Source organism: Pseudorasbora parva, chromosome 21 (genome assembly GCF_024679245.1).
Source record: "Pseudorasbora parva isolate DD20220531a chromosome 21, ASM2467924v1, whole genome shotgun sequence".
NCBI lineage: Eukaryota > Metazoa > Chordata > Actinopteri > Cypriniformes > Gobionidae > Pseudorasbora > Pseudorasbora parva.
In genome coordinates, this window is record NC_090192.1 from 13925025 (window position 1) to 13942667 (window position 17643).

The 17643-nt window shown below is 41.3% G+C and overlaps 1 protein-coding gene across 1 annotated transcript in view; it reads left to right on the top strand.

Annotated features, from left to right (window-relative positions):
• The first annotated feature begins 1597 nt into the window (after positions 1-1597).
• The window catches only part of cmn (calymmin), a 35834-nt gene continuing 19788 nt past the window's right edge, over positions 1598-17643 (top strand). The window contains exons 1-11 of the mRNA XM_067430665.1: positions 1598-1610; positions 1740-1787; positions 2099-2122; positions 2255-2308; positions 7588-7635; positions 7796-7843; positions 10340-10381; positions 10500-10547; positions 11233-11289; positions 11579-11626; positions 11739-11795. Coding sequence (XP_067286766.1) covers positions 1598-1610; positions 1740-1787; positions 2099-2122; positions 2255-2308; positions 7588-7635; positions 7796-7843; positions 10340-10381; positions 10500-10547; positions 11233-11289; positions 11579-11626; positions 11739-11795 — 487 coding nt within the window. The remainder of the gene's footprint in view (positions 1611-1739; positions 1788-2098; positions 2123-2254; positions 2309-7587; positions 7636-7795; positions 7844-10339; positions 10382-10499; positions 10548-11232; positions 11290-11578; positions 11627-11738; positions 11796-17643) is intronic.

Below are 17643 nucleotides of genomic sequence, written 5' to 3' on the forward strand. Positions count from 1 at the left end.
TTTCAAAAATACCAGTCAAAGGTTTGGACACACTTTCCCATTTCTATGATGGAAAAGTGTGTCCAAACTTTTGACTGGTAGTGTATATATAAATGTGAACAAAAGGAGGAGGAGAACTGGCTGTTCGTAGTTTCTCTTAAGGTTTTTCTTCTTCTTCTCCATTATGCCACCTGATGGCTTGGCTTGCTCAGTTGGGGACACTCAATTTTAAACTAAATATTCAAATAAATTTGAAACTAAATTACCAATCTACCCGCATTGTCACTATTTGAACTGAGCTGGATAACATCACCATTTTCTCCAGAACGGCTGTACAGCCGAATCAAATTCCGTTGTATTATTTTCCTGTTAACACTGTAAAGCTGCTTTGAAACAATCGGCATTGTAAACAGTGCTGTACAAATAAAGTTTTTAGCTTGACAAAAAAATTCATATAAACATCTCTGTTGTGCTAGCCTAGAAATCTAGACACACCCTAGCGGCAGCAAATCTAATCTGCCCGCGAGTGTCCTCTAGCAACTCTCAATAACCTTCTGAGCTGTAATACCCTAACTCTTGCCGGCCAAACACATCGTGTATAGAGTCGGTGGGCGGGGCCATAATGACGACGGCCGAGTTGGGTTTGCTAGCTTCTAGTAAACACAGAAACTGGCGAACGGCGGTCTTTCGAATCAGCTTTCACCATGGCTCTGGAAGACTTGGAGTTAAGCTTTTTTCTGAGAAAAGAACAAAGAATGGCACTGAAGTTATTCTTAAAAAGGGAAGATGTGTTCTGAGTTTTGCTGACCGGATACGGCGAATGTTTAATCTATCAACAAGCTCTGTTTCACCTTCGTTGCTCTGGTTGGTTGTAGCGCTATCCTATCGCGTCCAGAGGGAGTTTGAAAGACAACCGTTTATCCCGCCCCTTGGATTGAGCCCTGTCAATGGTGAGTTTCCAGACCAAACATCTTGATGTGGGTCTGATTGTTGGGCTACTGTTGTGCATTTCAATTCCTGAAACTTCTCATTATTTTGTGAAACATCTTTTTCTTGCCATGGTCTTCTATACCAAAGCAAAATGATTGTGGCTCCCCCTGCAATGCCTATATCTATCTCCCAGTAAGAATATGATTTTATTACCAGCACAGAATTGCTCAACTTATTCCTTTTCTCCTGCTATCTCCAGGAACTGTCTGTTCCCCATGTGTGTAAGACAACAGTACTGTATGATGCAGCAGTTTTATGTGTTCACGTTACCTGTGGAAAAAAGGTTAATGGAAACAGTCACAATAAGTCCATCATAAACATCAAATGACAAAAGTATAGTATGAAGAAATTTTATCAAAATAGTTTTATATAGCAATGCTGTATTGAACAGAATATGTGATGGGTCTGTATACATTATAAACCGACAATGGAGCTTCCACGAATCTCAGCTATACTGTATTTACGTTTGTTGACATTATTTTTCATAATTTCTTTTTTTCATACATTTTTGTGATTCTTTAAATTCAGTTGAATATTGTACAGTACATTTTCATGTGCAGTAGGCTATCCTGACAGTATATTATTTATTTTTTTATACCAACCTCAAAATCCAAATGGCGGTGCACAAATGTCACCAGGAGGTAATATAAATATTTTTATAGTGCAGTGCAATTTCAGTGCAAGGCTGTTTCCATTAGTTATTTGGAATTCTGGTATAACAAATTTTCAGTTTAGAAAAATGTGATAACCCCATAAATCTGTATTTTCAGGTTATGGTTTGGGTCCAAATAGCAACTCAGCAAATATCAAAGGAAATGGTGAGCAAAAACAGATTTAGGATTTTGATAACGTTAAACTTAATTTACAAAATATTAGCTTAATCAAGTAAGGTTTTATTTTATTTAGCTTCTTTTACTAAAATGTTAGTAAAACTAATATATATATATATATATATATATATATATATATATATATATATATATATATATATATATATATATATATATATATATATATATATATATCTTTCTGGTACATTTTGACCTTTTATTTTTTAGATTATTTGTGATTCTCTGTATTGGATGTTGACAGATGAATTTCTATATCAATGATTTATTTTTATTATCAGGTTATCCTGTAAACAAAGGTCCAGGTATGTCCAAACCATGTGATACAGTAAAAGCAACCAAACCATAAGATGCAATATGTGATATTTAATATACAATATACTTAATTAATTCCTAAATTTGAATAAATCATCAATAACCTGCCTGATGTCTTTCAGGTGCTTATGGAAGTGCACAAAATATGCCTGGATATGGAGGTCATGCCCCATATGGTACGAGCTGATGATTTTTGCATGTTGGTGTAAAAACTAAATCTAAAAGTAATAAAGAAAATATTTTGTGTGGGGGAGATCAGGAATGGTTGTAACGGGTGGTCAATTATAACACCATTAGTTTAGAAATTACATACATCGATTAAGTCCCTGTTACAACCATCCCAATTATAACCATCCCTGTCTCCCCTTACTTTTCAAATAAGTTACTTTATCTTTCCATTTATTGACGAACACCTCTCCTGTCCTCATACCCCTCATATCAAAGCTGAAACGTCTCTTGTTACGTAAACACAAAGGAAAAACTGGTGCGAGGATTCGGGTTCAAAAGGAGTGATTTATTAACCAAAGGAAACAAATACAAAACATAAAGAGAAAACAAAACCCACCAGGGGGCAAAATACATCATCAAAATATAAACTCAAAAACATACCAACTGGGAAATCACAGGGAATACGGGAGACGTAGACATAACAATGATCCGACAAAGACAAGGAGCTTATAAAGGGAAGAAATCAAGAGGGAACAGGTGGGAGAAATCAAACACAAATCAGATAACAAGGGGGAGGGATCAGACAATGAAAGGAGTACAGGCTCAACATAACAAAACCCACATGTGCACACAAGACAGGACAGGCATGTGACATTACACCCCCCTTAAGGAGCGGCTACCAGACACTCAACTAGGGACGGGAGGGACAGACCAGGGAAGGACAGGAGGAATGGGAGGGACGGACCAGGGCGGGATGGGAGGGACGGACCAGAGCGGGACGGAGCAGGGCGAGACGGGAGGAACGGACCAGGGCGGGACAGACAAGGAAGGGGTAAACTAGGGAGGAACAGGGAATGGTGTCCCACAGAGTTTAGGTTGCCAGGGTGGCGCGGGCAGAGCAGGGTGCCAGAGCTGCATGGGAAGAGCAGGGGGCCGGGCCAGGGTGGCGCAGGCAGAGTAGGGCACAGAGGCGGCACAGGCAGAGCAGGGAGACATGCCTGGGAGACATTTCCGGACCAGCAGCGTCCACCGGCACAGAGTCCACCGGCACCCGATCCACTTGAATCTGATCCATCGGGACACGATCCACCGGCACTGGGACCACTGGCACAGGATCTACCGGAACTGGATCCCCTGGAACTGGGACCACCAGAACGGAGTCCACCGGCACACGTTCCACCTGCACAGGGACAACCGGAACTGAGACTACCGGAACACGATCCACCGGCACAGGGACCCCCAGGACACGATCCACCAGCACAGGATCCACCGGCACAGGGACCACTGGAATACGATCCACCGGAACTGGGACCACTGGAATAGAATCCACTGGAACTGGGACCCCCGGAACACGATCCACCGGAACTGGGTCCACCGAGACACAGCCCGCCGGAGCTAGGACCACCGGAACAGAGACCACCGAAAGTGGGTCCACTGGAACAAGGGACCACCAGAGTAGTCACAGATGGTACCTCCTTCTCCTCCTCCTCTTAGAGACCACCGGAGCATGGTTCACCGTAACTGGGGCCACCGGAACTGGAACCACTGGTGCTTTCTGGACCATGGTCTTAGGAGGATTGGACTCTAGCTGGTCCACAAACAGAAATCTGGAGTCCCCATTCCCTCTATCTCTCTACGGGACTGAGAGGCATGTCCAAGAAGAGGTTGAACACCTCTGCCTTTCCCATCTCATTGAGGTACAGGTGATGCACCTCAATGAGGAATTGGCAGGCAAACTCTTACACCCGCCCCCTGATGTATTTTGAGTTTACCTGCCGCATCACCTGCCGTATGAGTCTGGTAAGCTCCATAGTCCATAGAACAAACACACAAAAAAAACACTTGCTGAGTTGGATTGTTATGTTACGTAAACACAAAGGAAAAACTGGTGCGAGGATTCAGGGACAAAAGGAGTGATTGATTAACCAAAGGAAACAAATACAAAACAAAACATAAAGAGAAAACAAAACACAGGAGGGGGCAAAATACATAATCAAAACATAAACTCAAAAACATACCAACTGGAAAAATCACCATGGACCGGGAGACGTAGACATAACAAGGATCCGACAAAGACTGACAAACTCAAGGAGCTTATAAAGGGAAGTAATCAAGAGGGAACAGGTGGGAGAAATCAAACACTAATCAGATAACAAGGGGGAGGGATCAGACAATGACAGGAGCACATGCTCAACATAACAAAACCCACATGTGCACACAAGACAGGACAGGCATGTGACACCTCTATTATACAGACAGCTACTTGGAACCTTCAAAAAGTTCATAAAGAGATCATAAAAACTAATCCATATGAATTATGCAGTTTATTTCCAAATTTTCTGAAGAGACTTGATTGCTTTAAAGGCACAATATTTAAGATTTTTTATCAAAACATCCAAAAACAAATAGAACAATGTCATATATTTTGTCGACAAGTACTTGCATTATCACAAATGTTTCAAACCATGTTTAAATCCAGAGATATAAGAATTTTAACCAGGACATAGACCGTGTCCGTGCATCCCATTTATAGGTAATAATATCATACCGACATTACCCTCGATTTCCGGTATTATTTTGGAATGGAAACACCAAAGACGCTTTAATATATTATTTGGGATGCACCGAATCCAGGATTTGGGTTCGGATTCGGCCGAATATTGGACTTTTTGACTGGGTTCGGTTTCTGCCGAACCTTAGAATTTTTTTTCACCGAAACGAACCCGCTTGCACACTACACGATACTGGTCGATGATGCCGCGGTTGATTATGGCAACGTGTTTACTAGGGGGACCGTTCGAATGCAGTAGGCTGTGAGAAAGTGAAAATGGAACTTGTGAACAGAAAATGTGTTGTTTGACAGTACTTTCAGTCACAAGAAGGCAATTCAAGCTATATTCGAGCTATATGTTCAATTTGCAATGTCGATTTGTCTCGTGGTGGCAAGAACCCTAAACAATAGCCACTGGATGTCCGGTTCGCAAACGAATCGTTCTTTTTAGTGATCTGGTCGAACCAGTTCACCAAATCGGACTGAATCGTTCTGAACGGTTCGGGTCTCAAATCAGCGCTGATCTCACAAGTTACTGTAGTTACTCACTTTCTGACATGAGGGACAGTCCCTCAGACTAGAAATAAACTAATATCTTGAAGTATATGTTGTACCTCCAACAGTTCACTGAACTGAGACATGTTTTTGCTGTGAGAACCGGTGAACTGAGATACTGCATGCGTGAAAGCGTCGTCTTGAACAGAACATTTTCTCTCGGAGTGGGACGGCTGCTGTTTCTCTCGGAAAACGGATGCTGATAATATATGAGCATGGGTGAACCAAGGATTTGTGTAAATTTATGTTATGTCAATGTAAATGTATCTAATCTGTGTAAAACATCAGTGTTTGCACGACTGGCTGTATTGAGTGCTTTTGCAAAACAAGAATTAAAAAACGTATCCAAGATGATGATGATGACAATAATAATTATTACTATACTAAGTTTTGATTACAAATACTTTATTTGAATGTGTTTGAATGTATTTTCATCCGCCAGGATGATAGAAATGACGTCATTACGTAAGGACGTAAAAGAAGCGGTGATCCGGGTTTTTTTACTGGTTCATTGAAACGAACTGTCCCAAAGGACCGTTTCGCCAAAGAACCGAACTTCCCATCCGAGAGAATAAGAGTTGTGCATGAAGGAATCTACAGACAGCAATACGGCACAGTCATCCTGGCATAATGTTGCCTTTTTTTTTATTATTAAAATTAAATTAAAAATACACTGCTATGGACGTTGTTTATGTCATTAATGTGTTTACTGTGATGGACTGAGGATGGGAGTTGGATTTGGTATTCGGTTTCGGATTCGGCAGAATCTTAACCAGTGGATTCGGTATTCGGCCAAACTTCAAAAATCTGGATTCGGTGCATCCCTATATATTTTGTATATATTATTAGACAGGTGAGCAACTGTCGATAGAAAACGAATCATTGTTATACAGCACAACACAGTCTTATTGTTTAAATCTTGTTTTTTTTTTATTTACCGCGAGTATCATGTTTTACCATGGCTAATATCGAATTTGCTGTAGTGTGCAACAAGTGACTCACAGTAGCTGCCAAGCGAACGCACCGAGAAGCATTATAACAAAACTTTCAACACACTCAATGTATCTAATATGATAAGATACATACAGCAGCAATGTATTACCCCACACACACACATGACCGGAAGAAGTGGAAAAGTATAATAAAAGTTACAGTGCTCTCGAGCCGTGTGTCGCGCTTATCTCTCATTAGCAATATCACCAATGGCTTTCAGCCCCACCCTGCCTCATACTACAGTAACCATAATAAATCTTTAATATATTAGCTCATCCGTGAATATGATTTCTGCCCGAGTCCTGTTAGATTGTTTTCCACCAGCTGTAAATGTGAAGACAACAGCTCCAATGATTTCATGAAATCAAGGCGTCATCAAGCTACAACTTTTTGTATAATCGTTCCTCTAGTGGCGAAGAATTACATATTGCGCCTTTAAATGATGAACAGATTGAATCTAGGTTTTATTCACACATAAAAATTGATCAGCGAACATAAACAGAAGATCAACTGAAACTGCTTTACGTGCAAGAACCAACCTCTGTAACACATGCAAATAAACCTCATTGGTTCTCAAACATCAAGTGAACATGTTTGAGCTTCCATTTACCACAACTGACGTGTGCGTTGGGGAATGTTATATATGAATAAAAGACTAAATTCAATCTGGTCATCATATAAAGTGATTGTGTTTATTCAAAAAAATTTGGACTAAAACACTTTAATGGCACTATTTTATTTTTGGGTTAACCAACCCTTTAAGGGTAGATTTAGGGTAAGGGTTTGGGATTGGCACTTAGTTGTAATGGGTAGGGTTACAGTTGGGGGCCAAGGATTGCATTGTGTCAATGAATGTCCTGACATAGATAGATGTACAGGAGTGTGTGTTTGTGTGTGTCTGTGAGGTTTAACTATACCAAATGTCTGAACTTACAGTGTTAAGACAAATGACTAGTGTGGACATTTCACTGGTCCTCACTAGTTAAAAAGGCTTATAAATTAGCCAAAACATGTTTTTACATCAATCTAGTGTTTTCCACATTTTCATAGGTTGGGTTAGGCAATAGAAAATATAATTAGCCTGATTTAAAAATCAATGGAAGTCTATGCAATGTCCTCACTAATATCGTGAAACATGCGTGTGTAAAACTCTAATTTTCACTAAATTCCTCTAATTTATTGTTACAGGTTATGGAAATGGGAATGGGAATGGCTACAGAGCTCCATTTTATGGGGGTGAGTTTAATCTCAAGAGTCAATGTGTTATTGTGCATAAATGTTCCCATTTAAATTGTGTATAAACACCATCGTGTTTTTTTTTTTTTTTTTTTTTTTGCATGTAAAACGGTCTTTGTGTGTTTACTTTCATTAAAAGTCTGTTTAATGTTGTTTGAAGGCTACAGCAATTTAATGGGCACTCATCCCCAAAAAGGAGCTGGTCTAGGTAAGTCCGTGCTCTTAATATTCTCTATAGATTTGGTCCCCCAGCAAGGTGTGATATGTTTTTTAATTCTGTGGAACACAAATGGTAAATTTCTAAAGATTTTGGGAGACTGCGGTCAGAATTGCGGTAAATATCAAGAACCAAAAACTTCACCACTAATATTTTGTCAAATGAGGTGCATTTATACATACCAACCAAATATTTCTACCAGGTAAAATGTAACAATTGGTCACAGGTATGGTTGTAAGATAGTTTGGGGTGCTGGGAAGTGTGTGTGAGAATAACATTATTTAAGTACTTTTTTAACTACTATTTAACAACTTTAGTTAGCATTAATAAAATGCTGCAAAAGTATTGTTATGTATTTCTTATGTTCATGTTAATATCAACATTTGCCAATATCTAATTAAAATCAGAAGTTGTGTTTGTTAACAATAGTTGCACTCTAAACTAACATGAACAGAAAATGAACGACTGTATTTTTATTAAATAGCATTACTAAAGATTATGGGAAGGATAATGTATTGCTCAATATTAGTTCATGTTAGTATACATTAACTAATGTTAACAAATGAGACATTGTAAAGTGTTACCATTTTTACATTACCTTTATTAGGTAGTATCAGAAGACCCATTGTTCTGTAAGTTTGAAATTAAATCTAAAGATTTATCACTGCTTATTTTCAATACCAAATATGACAAATTGGCAGTATCATTTAATATCGCTAACACTATGATTTTGTATTTACAAACCCGATTCCTACAAAATTGGGACACTGTACAAATTGTGAATGAAAAAGGAATGCAATACTTTACAAATCTCATAAACTTATATTTTATTCTCAATAGAATATAGATATCAAATGTTGAAAGTAAGAGATTTTAAAATGTCATGCTCAGTTTGGATTTCATGAGGAGCTACACATTCAAAAAAAGTTGGGACAGGTAGCAAAAAGGAAAAGTTAAATGTACATATAAGGAACAGCTGGAGAACCAATTTGCATCTTAAGTTAATTGGCAACATGATTGAGTATAAAAAGAGCCTCTCAGAGTGGGTAAAGTCAAGATGGGCAGAGGATCACCAATTCCCTCAATGCTGCAGCGAAAAATAGTGGAGCAATATCAGAAAGGAGCTTCTCAGAGAAAAATTGCAAAGAGTTTGAAGTTATCATTCTCTAGAGTGCATAATATCATCCAAAGATTCAGAGAATCTGGAACAATCTCTGTGCGTAAAGGTCAAAGGCCGGAAAACCATACTGGATGCCCATGATCTTTAGGCCCTTAGACGGCACTGCATCACATACAGGAATGCTACTGTAATGGAAATCACAACATGAGCTCAAGAATACTAACAAAAAACTGTTCAGTAAACACAATCGATGGTCCCATTCGCTGTTGCCGGCTAAAACTCTATAGATCAAAAAAGAAGCCATATCTAAATATGATCCAGAAGCACGGACGTTTTCTCTAAGCCAAGGCTAATTTAAAATGGACTGTGGCAAAGTGGAAAACTGTTCTTTGGTCAGGCGAATCAAAATTTTAAGTTCTTTTTGGAAAACTGGGATGCCGTGTCATCCAGACTAAAGAGGACAAGAACAACCCAAGTTCTTGTCAGCATTCAGTTCAGAAGTCTGCATCTCTGATCGTATAGGGTTGCATGAGTGTGTGTGGCATGGGCAGCTTACACATCTGGAAAGGCACCATCAATGCTGAAAGCATATCCAAGTTCTAGAACAACATTTGCTCCCATCCAGATGTCATCTCTTTCAGGGAAGACCTTCTTTTTCCAACATGACAATACTAGACCACATCCTGCATCAATTACAATTATCATGGCTGCATAGAAGAAGAATCCGGGTACTGAAATGGCCAGCCTGCAGTCCAGATCTTTCCCCCATAAAAAACACTTGGCGGATCATAAAGAGGAAGATGTGACAAAGAGACCTGACAGTTGAGCAACTAGAAGCCTGTATTAAACAAGAATTGGACAACATTCCTATAACTAAACTTGAGCAACTTGTCTCCTCAGTCCCCAGGCGTTTGCAGACTGTTATAAAAAGAAGAAGGGATGCCACACAGGGTTAAACATGGCCTTGTCACAACTTTTTGGAGATGTGTTAATGCCATGAAATTTAAAATCAACTTGTTTTTCCCTTAAAATTATACATTTTCTCAGTTTAAACATTTTATGTCATCTAAAGCTTTGTTTCCATCCAAAGTTGAAAATTTAAATTATGCGCAAAATTGCAATATCCCATAAAACATTTGTGAAAAGCACCGTTTCCATCCAGTGAGTCGAAAAGGACATAATCGTAATTTCTTGAGAAACTGCTGCTAAAAAAAATCACTAAGAAACATAGGAGAAGCCACCATATATAATAATTTACGTATAAAATAAAAAGTGTTGTCTTGCTTTTGGAGGCAAATGAAGGCATAGGTATGAAGAACAGAGCCCTAGTTTGAGTGTAGAATTAATTTTCACCTCACTTTTTGCAGGATACACCAATGGTGGGCCGTCCAAGACACAAAGCAAACAAGGTATATATTATTATATTTAGTCAACTTCCTTTTCTCTTATAAATTATATAACTTCTCCGTATTGCAAACTAAGGTAAATGTAGAACCACTAAAATGATTTGGGATTGGTTTTGTTTAGGATATGGAGGATATCCGAATGGAGGTGCAGCTAACCAACCTAACACAGGTGATTATATTGGATGTTTAAATAAATGTAATTTTACAGTATTATTACAGTATCTTACAAGCCAGACATACATCAAGATGTTGGGTCTGGGAACACACCAATCCAACGCTCCCCATTGACTTTGTATTGCATGAAGCAGTCGCCTCATCTTTTTTCACTTATAACAAAAAACAGAACAATGTCTAAAAGCTGATATGTGACAAGGTGTGCAGCAAACAAGCTAAAAAAACACATAACTAAGTTTTTATTAGCAGTCAATTTATTAAAACTTCTGGGTTTTTGTTCCTGTGTTTTTTAGCTTGTTTTCTTTACACCATGTTACATAACAGCTTTTAGACATTGTTCATTTTTTTGTAATAAGTCTAAAATGACAAGGAGGCCGCTTCCCGCAATGGAAAGTCAATGGAGACGATTGGTTTGCTTTCCCCCCGGTGGGCGTGGCTTTCAGATTATGACGCGTGTCGCTCTGTCTCTATACACGATGTGATTGGCTTGACCAGAGTTCGTTTTTTCCAGCTCGCAAGCTAACGGAGAGTTGCTAGATGCCCTGGCTGCAAATTATATTTCTTGCTGCTAGGGTGCGTCTAGAGTTCTAGGCTATTATTACAGTGTAGAGAGTACTAAATTATGATATATGAACTATGTGAATATTACAAAAGTCTAAAAAAAAAAATTCTCTAATTAGGCTCCTCTCTTCAATATACAGGGTATCCCAATGGCGGAACCAAGGGACCTAAACCAGGTAAACTGTGTGTGCATGCATGCGTGGGTGGGTGAGTGAGTGGCTGCGTGCATGCATGCGTGATGTGCACTTTTTCCTTTGTCTGCCCCATTTACATCAATGTTAACACTTTACAATAAAACAAAAAAACTAACAAAATCTTATTGTAAAGTGCTACCTAGATTAATAATCTATATTATCGGTAGAGTAGTTCTTTATTAGGGGATAATGCATTATGGTAAATTGGTCTTTATGGTAATTTGAGGTAATCGGAGAACCTCTAAACTGATTTAAGATTGGTTTTCAACAGGATATGGAGGATATCCTAATGGAGGTTCAGCTAACCAACCTAACACAGGTAATACACTGTATGTTATCGGCTCTAGTCCATTTATTGTAATGTGGATAAAACTAAATTCTGAAAATAACTGAGGATATTATACTGCTTTAAAGTACTTTTCTCTAATTAGGCTCTTCTCCTCAAAATATGGGGTATCCCAATGGTGGAACCAAGGGACCTAAAGCAGGTAAACTATTTTTGTGTGTGTAGTGTGTGTGTGTGTGTGTGTGTGTGTGTGTGTGTGTGTGTGTGTGTGTGTGTGTGTGTGTGTGTGTGTGTGTGTGTGTGTGTGTGTGTGTGTGTTTTCCACTGATTTTGCTGGGTGTCAAACATGCTCATGCCACACTGGTGGATGCGGAAAGTTGCATGCCAAGATAATGTGTAATGCCTGCCAGGATTTTGGAAAAAAGGCTTTGGGTGGCTGCATCTTCTAAAGACGATCCATTTCTCTCTAGTATCCCTTCTTTGGCTAAGGATGCTCAACCCTTTCCCCATGGGATCTTTCTTTTTGGGGGCATATTACGAATTCAGAGTCCCCTGGGTTTATGCTGCTTTTTGACCAGCTGCTTAAGGAAGGCTATGTGGTGGAGGGAGATGAGGAGGAGATGTTAGCTCGCCTCCTCTGGGATGAGCCAGATGAGAATGACGCTATCCTGTCCTGTCCTAAACGTTCAGACCCATAAGCATGCAAAGTGGCGACTTGACATCAATGGTTGTGGATTGTGATCTGGTCGGGGGTTTGGAAGTGTGCGGTAGCTAAATTTGGCATTACTTGCATCACTCCTGGTTATCAGAGAGTTAAAATGGATATTTACAATCGGAAAATGTTTCCTTCTCACTTAACAATGTCGAAACAAACGCTTCCCGCTTTGTTGGTGTGCATAGCAGAGATTAAAAGATTGTGGGATAAACCCTTCTCACACAGTGTGCTTGTCAAGGGCTACTCATTGCTCAATGTGAGAAGGATGAAGGAGCTTGGACTCTCTTGCCCTCCCATGGTCAAACAGTCAGTGGCTTACCACCTGTCATGAAACAGAAGCGGATTCAATAGCGAGTGCAATACAAGATTTTGATTTTCTCAGAACACAGATAGTAGACTACTACTGTCAAAACGACCATCTTACCCTGGGAGGGTGGGAGGGCAGGAACAAAATCTAGCGCGATGCGGGACCAGGGTCTCGAAGGGACAGACAGCGGTTGGAGTAAACCATCTGGAGGACAATTGAACCACAGGCACAAACCAAACAAGCCAATACAAAATCTTGAATGTCATGAGCCATACCTGGCCACCAAAACCGTTGCGGAGGCATTACCCCTTCTAAGACCAATTTGACCTTCGATTTGATCTCCCATACGAGTGTGGAGACAATGAGTCTCTCTGGAAAAATGCACTCGGGAGTAGATGGGCTTTCGGAACGGTCAAAAACGCGAGATAAAGCATCGGGTTTGATGTTCTTGGAACCCGGTCGGTACAAGAGAGAAAAATCCAAGCGTCCGAAAAAAGTGCCCACTGAGCCTGCCTGGAGTTCAGTCTTTTAGCGGATCCGATATATTCCAAATTCTTATGATCGGTCCAGACTATAAAAGGTACCCCTGACCCTTCCAACCAGTGACGCCATTCTTCAACTTGACTGCTAACAACTCCCTGTTACCAATATAGTAGTTGTGTTCGGCTGGAGATAATCGATGGGAAAAAAAACGTGCAAGGGTGCATCTTGTCGTCCGAGGAAGAGCGCTGGGATAGAACCGCACCTACCCCCACCTCTGACGCATCGACCTCCACCACAAACTGACGTAATGAATCAGGGGCGCTGAGAATGGGAGCCGAAACAAAGCGGCTCTTGATTTTGGAAAATTTAGCTTCGGCTACTCCAGACCACCTGAACGTAGTTCGGGGGGAGGTCAAGGATGTCAGAGGAGCGGCTAGTTGGCTGTAATTATGAATAAAACGTCAGTAAAAATTGCCAAACCCCAGAAACCGCTGCAGGGTCTTACGGGAATATGGAGTTGGCCAATCCACCACAGCCTTAACTTTGTCGGGGTCCATGCGCACTCCCTCAGACGAGATGATGTAACCTAGAAAAGGAACAGACTGTGCATGAAATATGCATTTCTCCGCCTTGACAAAAAGCCCATTCTGTAACAACCTCTGGAGCACTCATCAAAACGTGTTGAACATGTTCCTGGAGAGACGAAGAAAATATCAGTATGTCATCCAGGTAGACATAAATGAACTGATCTACCATGTTTCTCAACACATCATTAACGAGTGATTGGAAGACCGCTGGGGAGTTGGACAGCCCGAAGGGTATGACTAAGTATTCAAAGTGCCCCCTGGGGTTATTAAATCCGGTCTTCCACTCATCCCCCTCGCTTATGCGGACCAAATGATTAGCATTAAGCAAGTCCAAGTTTGTGAAGACCGATGCTGCCTGCAACCTCTCGAAGGCTGAAGACATCAGCAGCAAAGGATAAGTATTCTTTACCGTGATGTTATTCAGCCCTCGGTTATCAATGCAGGGTCGCAGAGATCCATCCCTCTTCCCCACGAAAAAGAACCCCGCCGGAGAAGAGGGGCGGATGAGCCCGGTTGCCAAAGAATCAGAAATATATTTCTCCATGGCCTCCCTCCCAGGAGCAGAAAGTGAGTATAACTTGCCCTTAGGCGGAGACATACCTGGCAATAATTCTATGGCACAGTCATAGGGACGGTGAGTAGGTAGAGAAGCAGCTCGGGACTTACTGAACCTTCAGGTTGAGGTACTCCTGGGGCACGTTTGACAAATTCACCGGCTCATCCTGTGACTCAGCATCCTGCAACACAGAACTAGACACAGACGTACAGGCAGACACAAGACAAGAGGTGTAGCACTGATTACTCCAACCCGAGATGGAATTGTGTCCCCAGTCAACCCTGGGTTCATGCTTAACCAACCTGGGGTGACAGAGGACAATGGGAACCAACTGAGAATCGGTGACAAAGAATTCTATCTCCTCCGTGTGGTTCCCAGCGGTGATGAGAGTGATGGGGTTGGTTCTGAATGAAATTTCCAGGAGGCTCTGTCCATCAAATGCACTGACTGAAATCCTGTGGGTGAGTGTGTTGAGAGGGATCTGTAGGTGAGTGGCGAGAGTTTTATCCAAAAAAATTACCTTCAGCTCCTGAATCCACTAAGACTTGACACTGATGAGTGGAGGTTGCCCATTGAAGTCTTACCAGGAGGAGAGTGGCTGATGAAGGGTTTCCTCGAGAATGACCGCCCGCTGCATGGGTTCGTGATCGAGTGACGGGCTGACTCTGACCGCAGACCATCCAGGGACCTCTGGACTTGGGAACGATGAGGATCGTTGCTTCCGACGTTCCAGTCGAGCATCAACTCTTAAAGCCAGTTCAACTAATCCATCGAAGCTTGTAGGCAGGTCCAGAGTGTAAATTTCCTGTTGGATGCGGTCAGCCAACCCATGCAGGAACCTGTCCCACTGTGCGTCCTCGTTCCACCTCAATTCGGCCGCCAGGGTGTGGAATTCAATCAAGTTGTCGGAAACGGACCTGTCTCCTTGGTGAAGTTCCGACAACTGTCGCACCGCTTCGCGCCCGGCGACCGACCGGTCGAACACCTGCTTCATCTCATCGGTAAGGGCTTGGAACGAAGAGCAGCATTGATGTTGATTCTCCCACACCGCCGTTCCCCATTGAGCCACGCGTCCTGAGAGCAGCATGATCACCAGCGCCACCTTAGACCGTTCTGTAGCAAATGTCTGAGGTTGGAGAGAAAAAAACATGGAACACTTAGTTAAAAATGCTTGACAAATGTTGGGCTCACCCAAATAGCGTTCTGGTGGAGGTAGCCGCGGCTCCTGACTCGGACTGATGTGGCTGATGGTGGGGGGAACGGATGCTGGGGTTGGCGCAGTGAGACCATCTGGGTATCGTCTGGGTGAGCTCGGACACCTGTGCCACCAAAGCCTGCACCGCGCTGCTAGTAACAGCCTGTTCCTCTTGATTGTCGAGACGGGCATTGCTATTAGAGAGAAATTCCTGGAGATTAGTGGCACTCGCTGAATCCATGTTGTGGTCAGATCGTTCTGTCATGAAGCAGAAGCAGATTTAATAGCGAGTGCAATACAAGATCTTTATTTTCTCAGAACACAGATAGTAGCTATGAATGTGGACAGATGTTAGGCTGGTTCCATCTCATATCACTACAGTCAGTAAAGAGTTAGTCAGACGATGTAGACAGGCTTTGGTCCGGGTGACGCAGGGACTCAATGGACAACCAGATCCGGGAGCTGATCTACCACAGTGAAGACATCCACAGAACACAAACAGAATCCATGAGAACAGAAAACACCGGATGAACCAGGAGGAGAAGAGGACAGGACCACGTAACAACACCAAACGATCTGACAAACACAGGGTGGTTAGCAAGCCATAATGTAGACCCGGTAATCAGGTGTAGCAGGTGGTGGTGGTGATCTGATGAGCAGGTAATCAGAAACCACACCTCCTACTTACACTCCACACACACACACAGACAGAATGAACCAATGAATTCATGAACTGTGACACCACCTGCATCCAAACAGGCGGACCATTCTCTTATCTACTAGTCCCTCCCTCCCTGGGAAAATGAAATGTTTTAGTGCTTCCATGTACCAGAAGATTTATAAATCATCTGCATTGTCTGTGTGGGAACTTAAAGTGCCTCTATTATGCTATGATCTTTAAAAGGTTCCTACTTTTGTTTTGGAAGTCAAAAGATAAAAAAAAAAAAAAAAAAATTTAATTGTCACCACATTTTTTAATGACTCTCAGACAACTGAATATTCAGGCTGTCTAAATCCATCCTTTCCATAGGCCTACTCTGGGCCCTGTCTGTTGTGATGGTCTACCATTTATTTATTTTAATTGTACACATGGTGGAAAATATGTACATCAATAATCAATCATACTTACAGGTTGTGATTTTGAGGATAAAGTTGTTCTAAATAAAGTGGGTACTGTACAATCTTTAATGGGTAAGCATTTTTTAAACCCTTTAAATCTCACAAAGATTCGAGAAGCAATTGTCAAAAGGTTATACACTATTGTATTGCTGTGGTAATTTTAACCACTGACTCTTCACATTCTCATTCTTTGGAAGTATTTATGAAGAGAATTTGCTTTTGCAGAGCAAGAAATAGTGTATAATCAACATGTACAAAACACAAACCAGTTAAAGTGTGCAGTATGTAGGCCACTGACGTAAGACTAGAATTCCTCGTTTAGATGGTTCAGAGCTGATTTTTTCTTTTGGGAGATAAGAACTTTATTTATTGTACACTTTCAAATTTACAGCTTTGCAGACCATTCACAGTTTGCTATATTATATACTGCAGATATTGGAGGAGCTGGGCACTCAAATCCAAACCCGATGGTCTGGGAGGAGATCTCTAATATAACAGACCTCAAACTATGCACCTTGCTTGGTTCAGTACAAATCTGTGGCTGTACTATGCCTCTAGGTGCTGCTTGCAAGAGGTCCTGGCTTAATTTCTCAAGTATTGGGGAAATGGAGAAATTAGATTATATCAATGCTCCTCTGGATTCAAGAAAGACAAAGGAAGCTGAGGTGTTTGACATCTGTCTGCCACGTAAAAGAGCGTCTTATCCTCCTTTCCCCCCAAGTCCAAGAGCAAGAGGACTCCCCCAGAATGTTAAGCTGTGGGGAAAGCAGTCATTAATGTCTGTAGCTGTAAAGTCTAGGTCCGCTAATCCTTCTAACAAAAAGAAGAGGGCTACCTGCATACCTATGATGCAATCTCTGCATGTAAGGGGCGGACAACACCTAGAGTTTTCTGTAATGTCCTTTCCCGAGATCACCACATAATTTTCTCGACCCACAAAAAAAAACAGAGGTTGTGGAGTTTGGGCAAAAAAGAAAATGTTCAGGTCAGTTCAGCTCCCTCTCAACACACAATGTTCAGTGGATTGCTGACAATAATACCACAAGTTTGAGTGCAGAAAACTCAGCCACCAAAAGAATCTGAAAAAA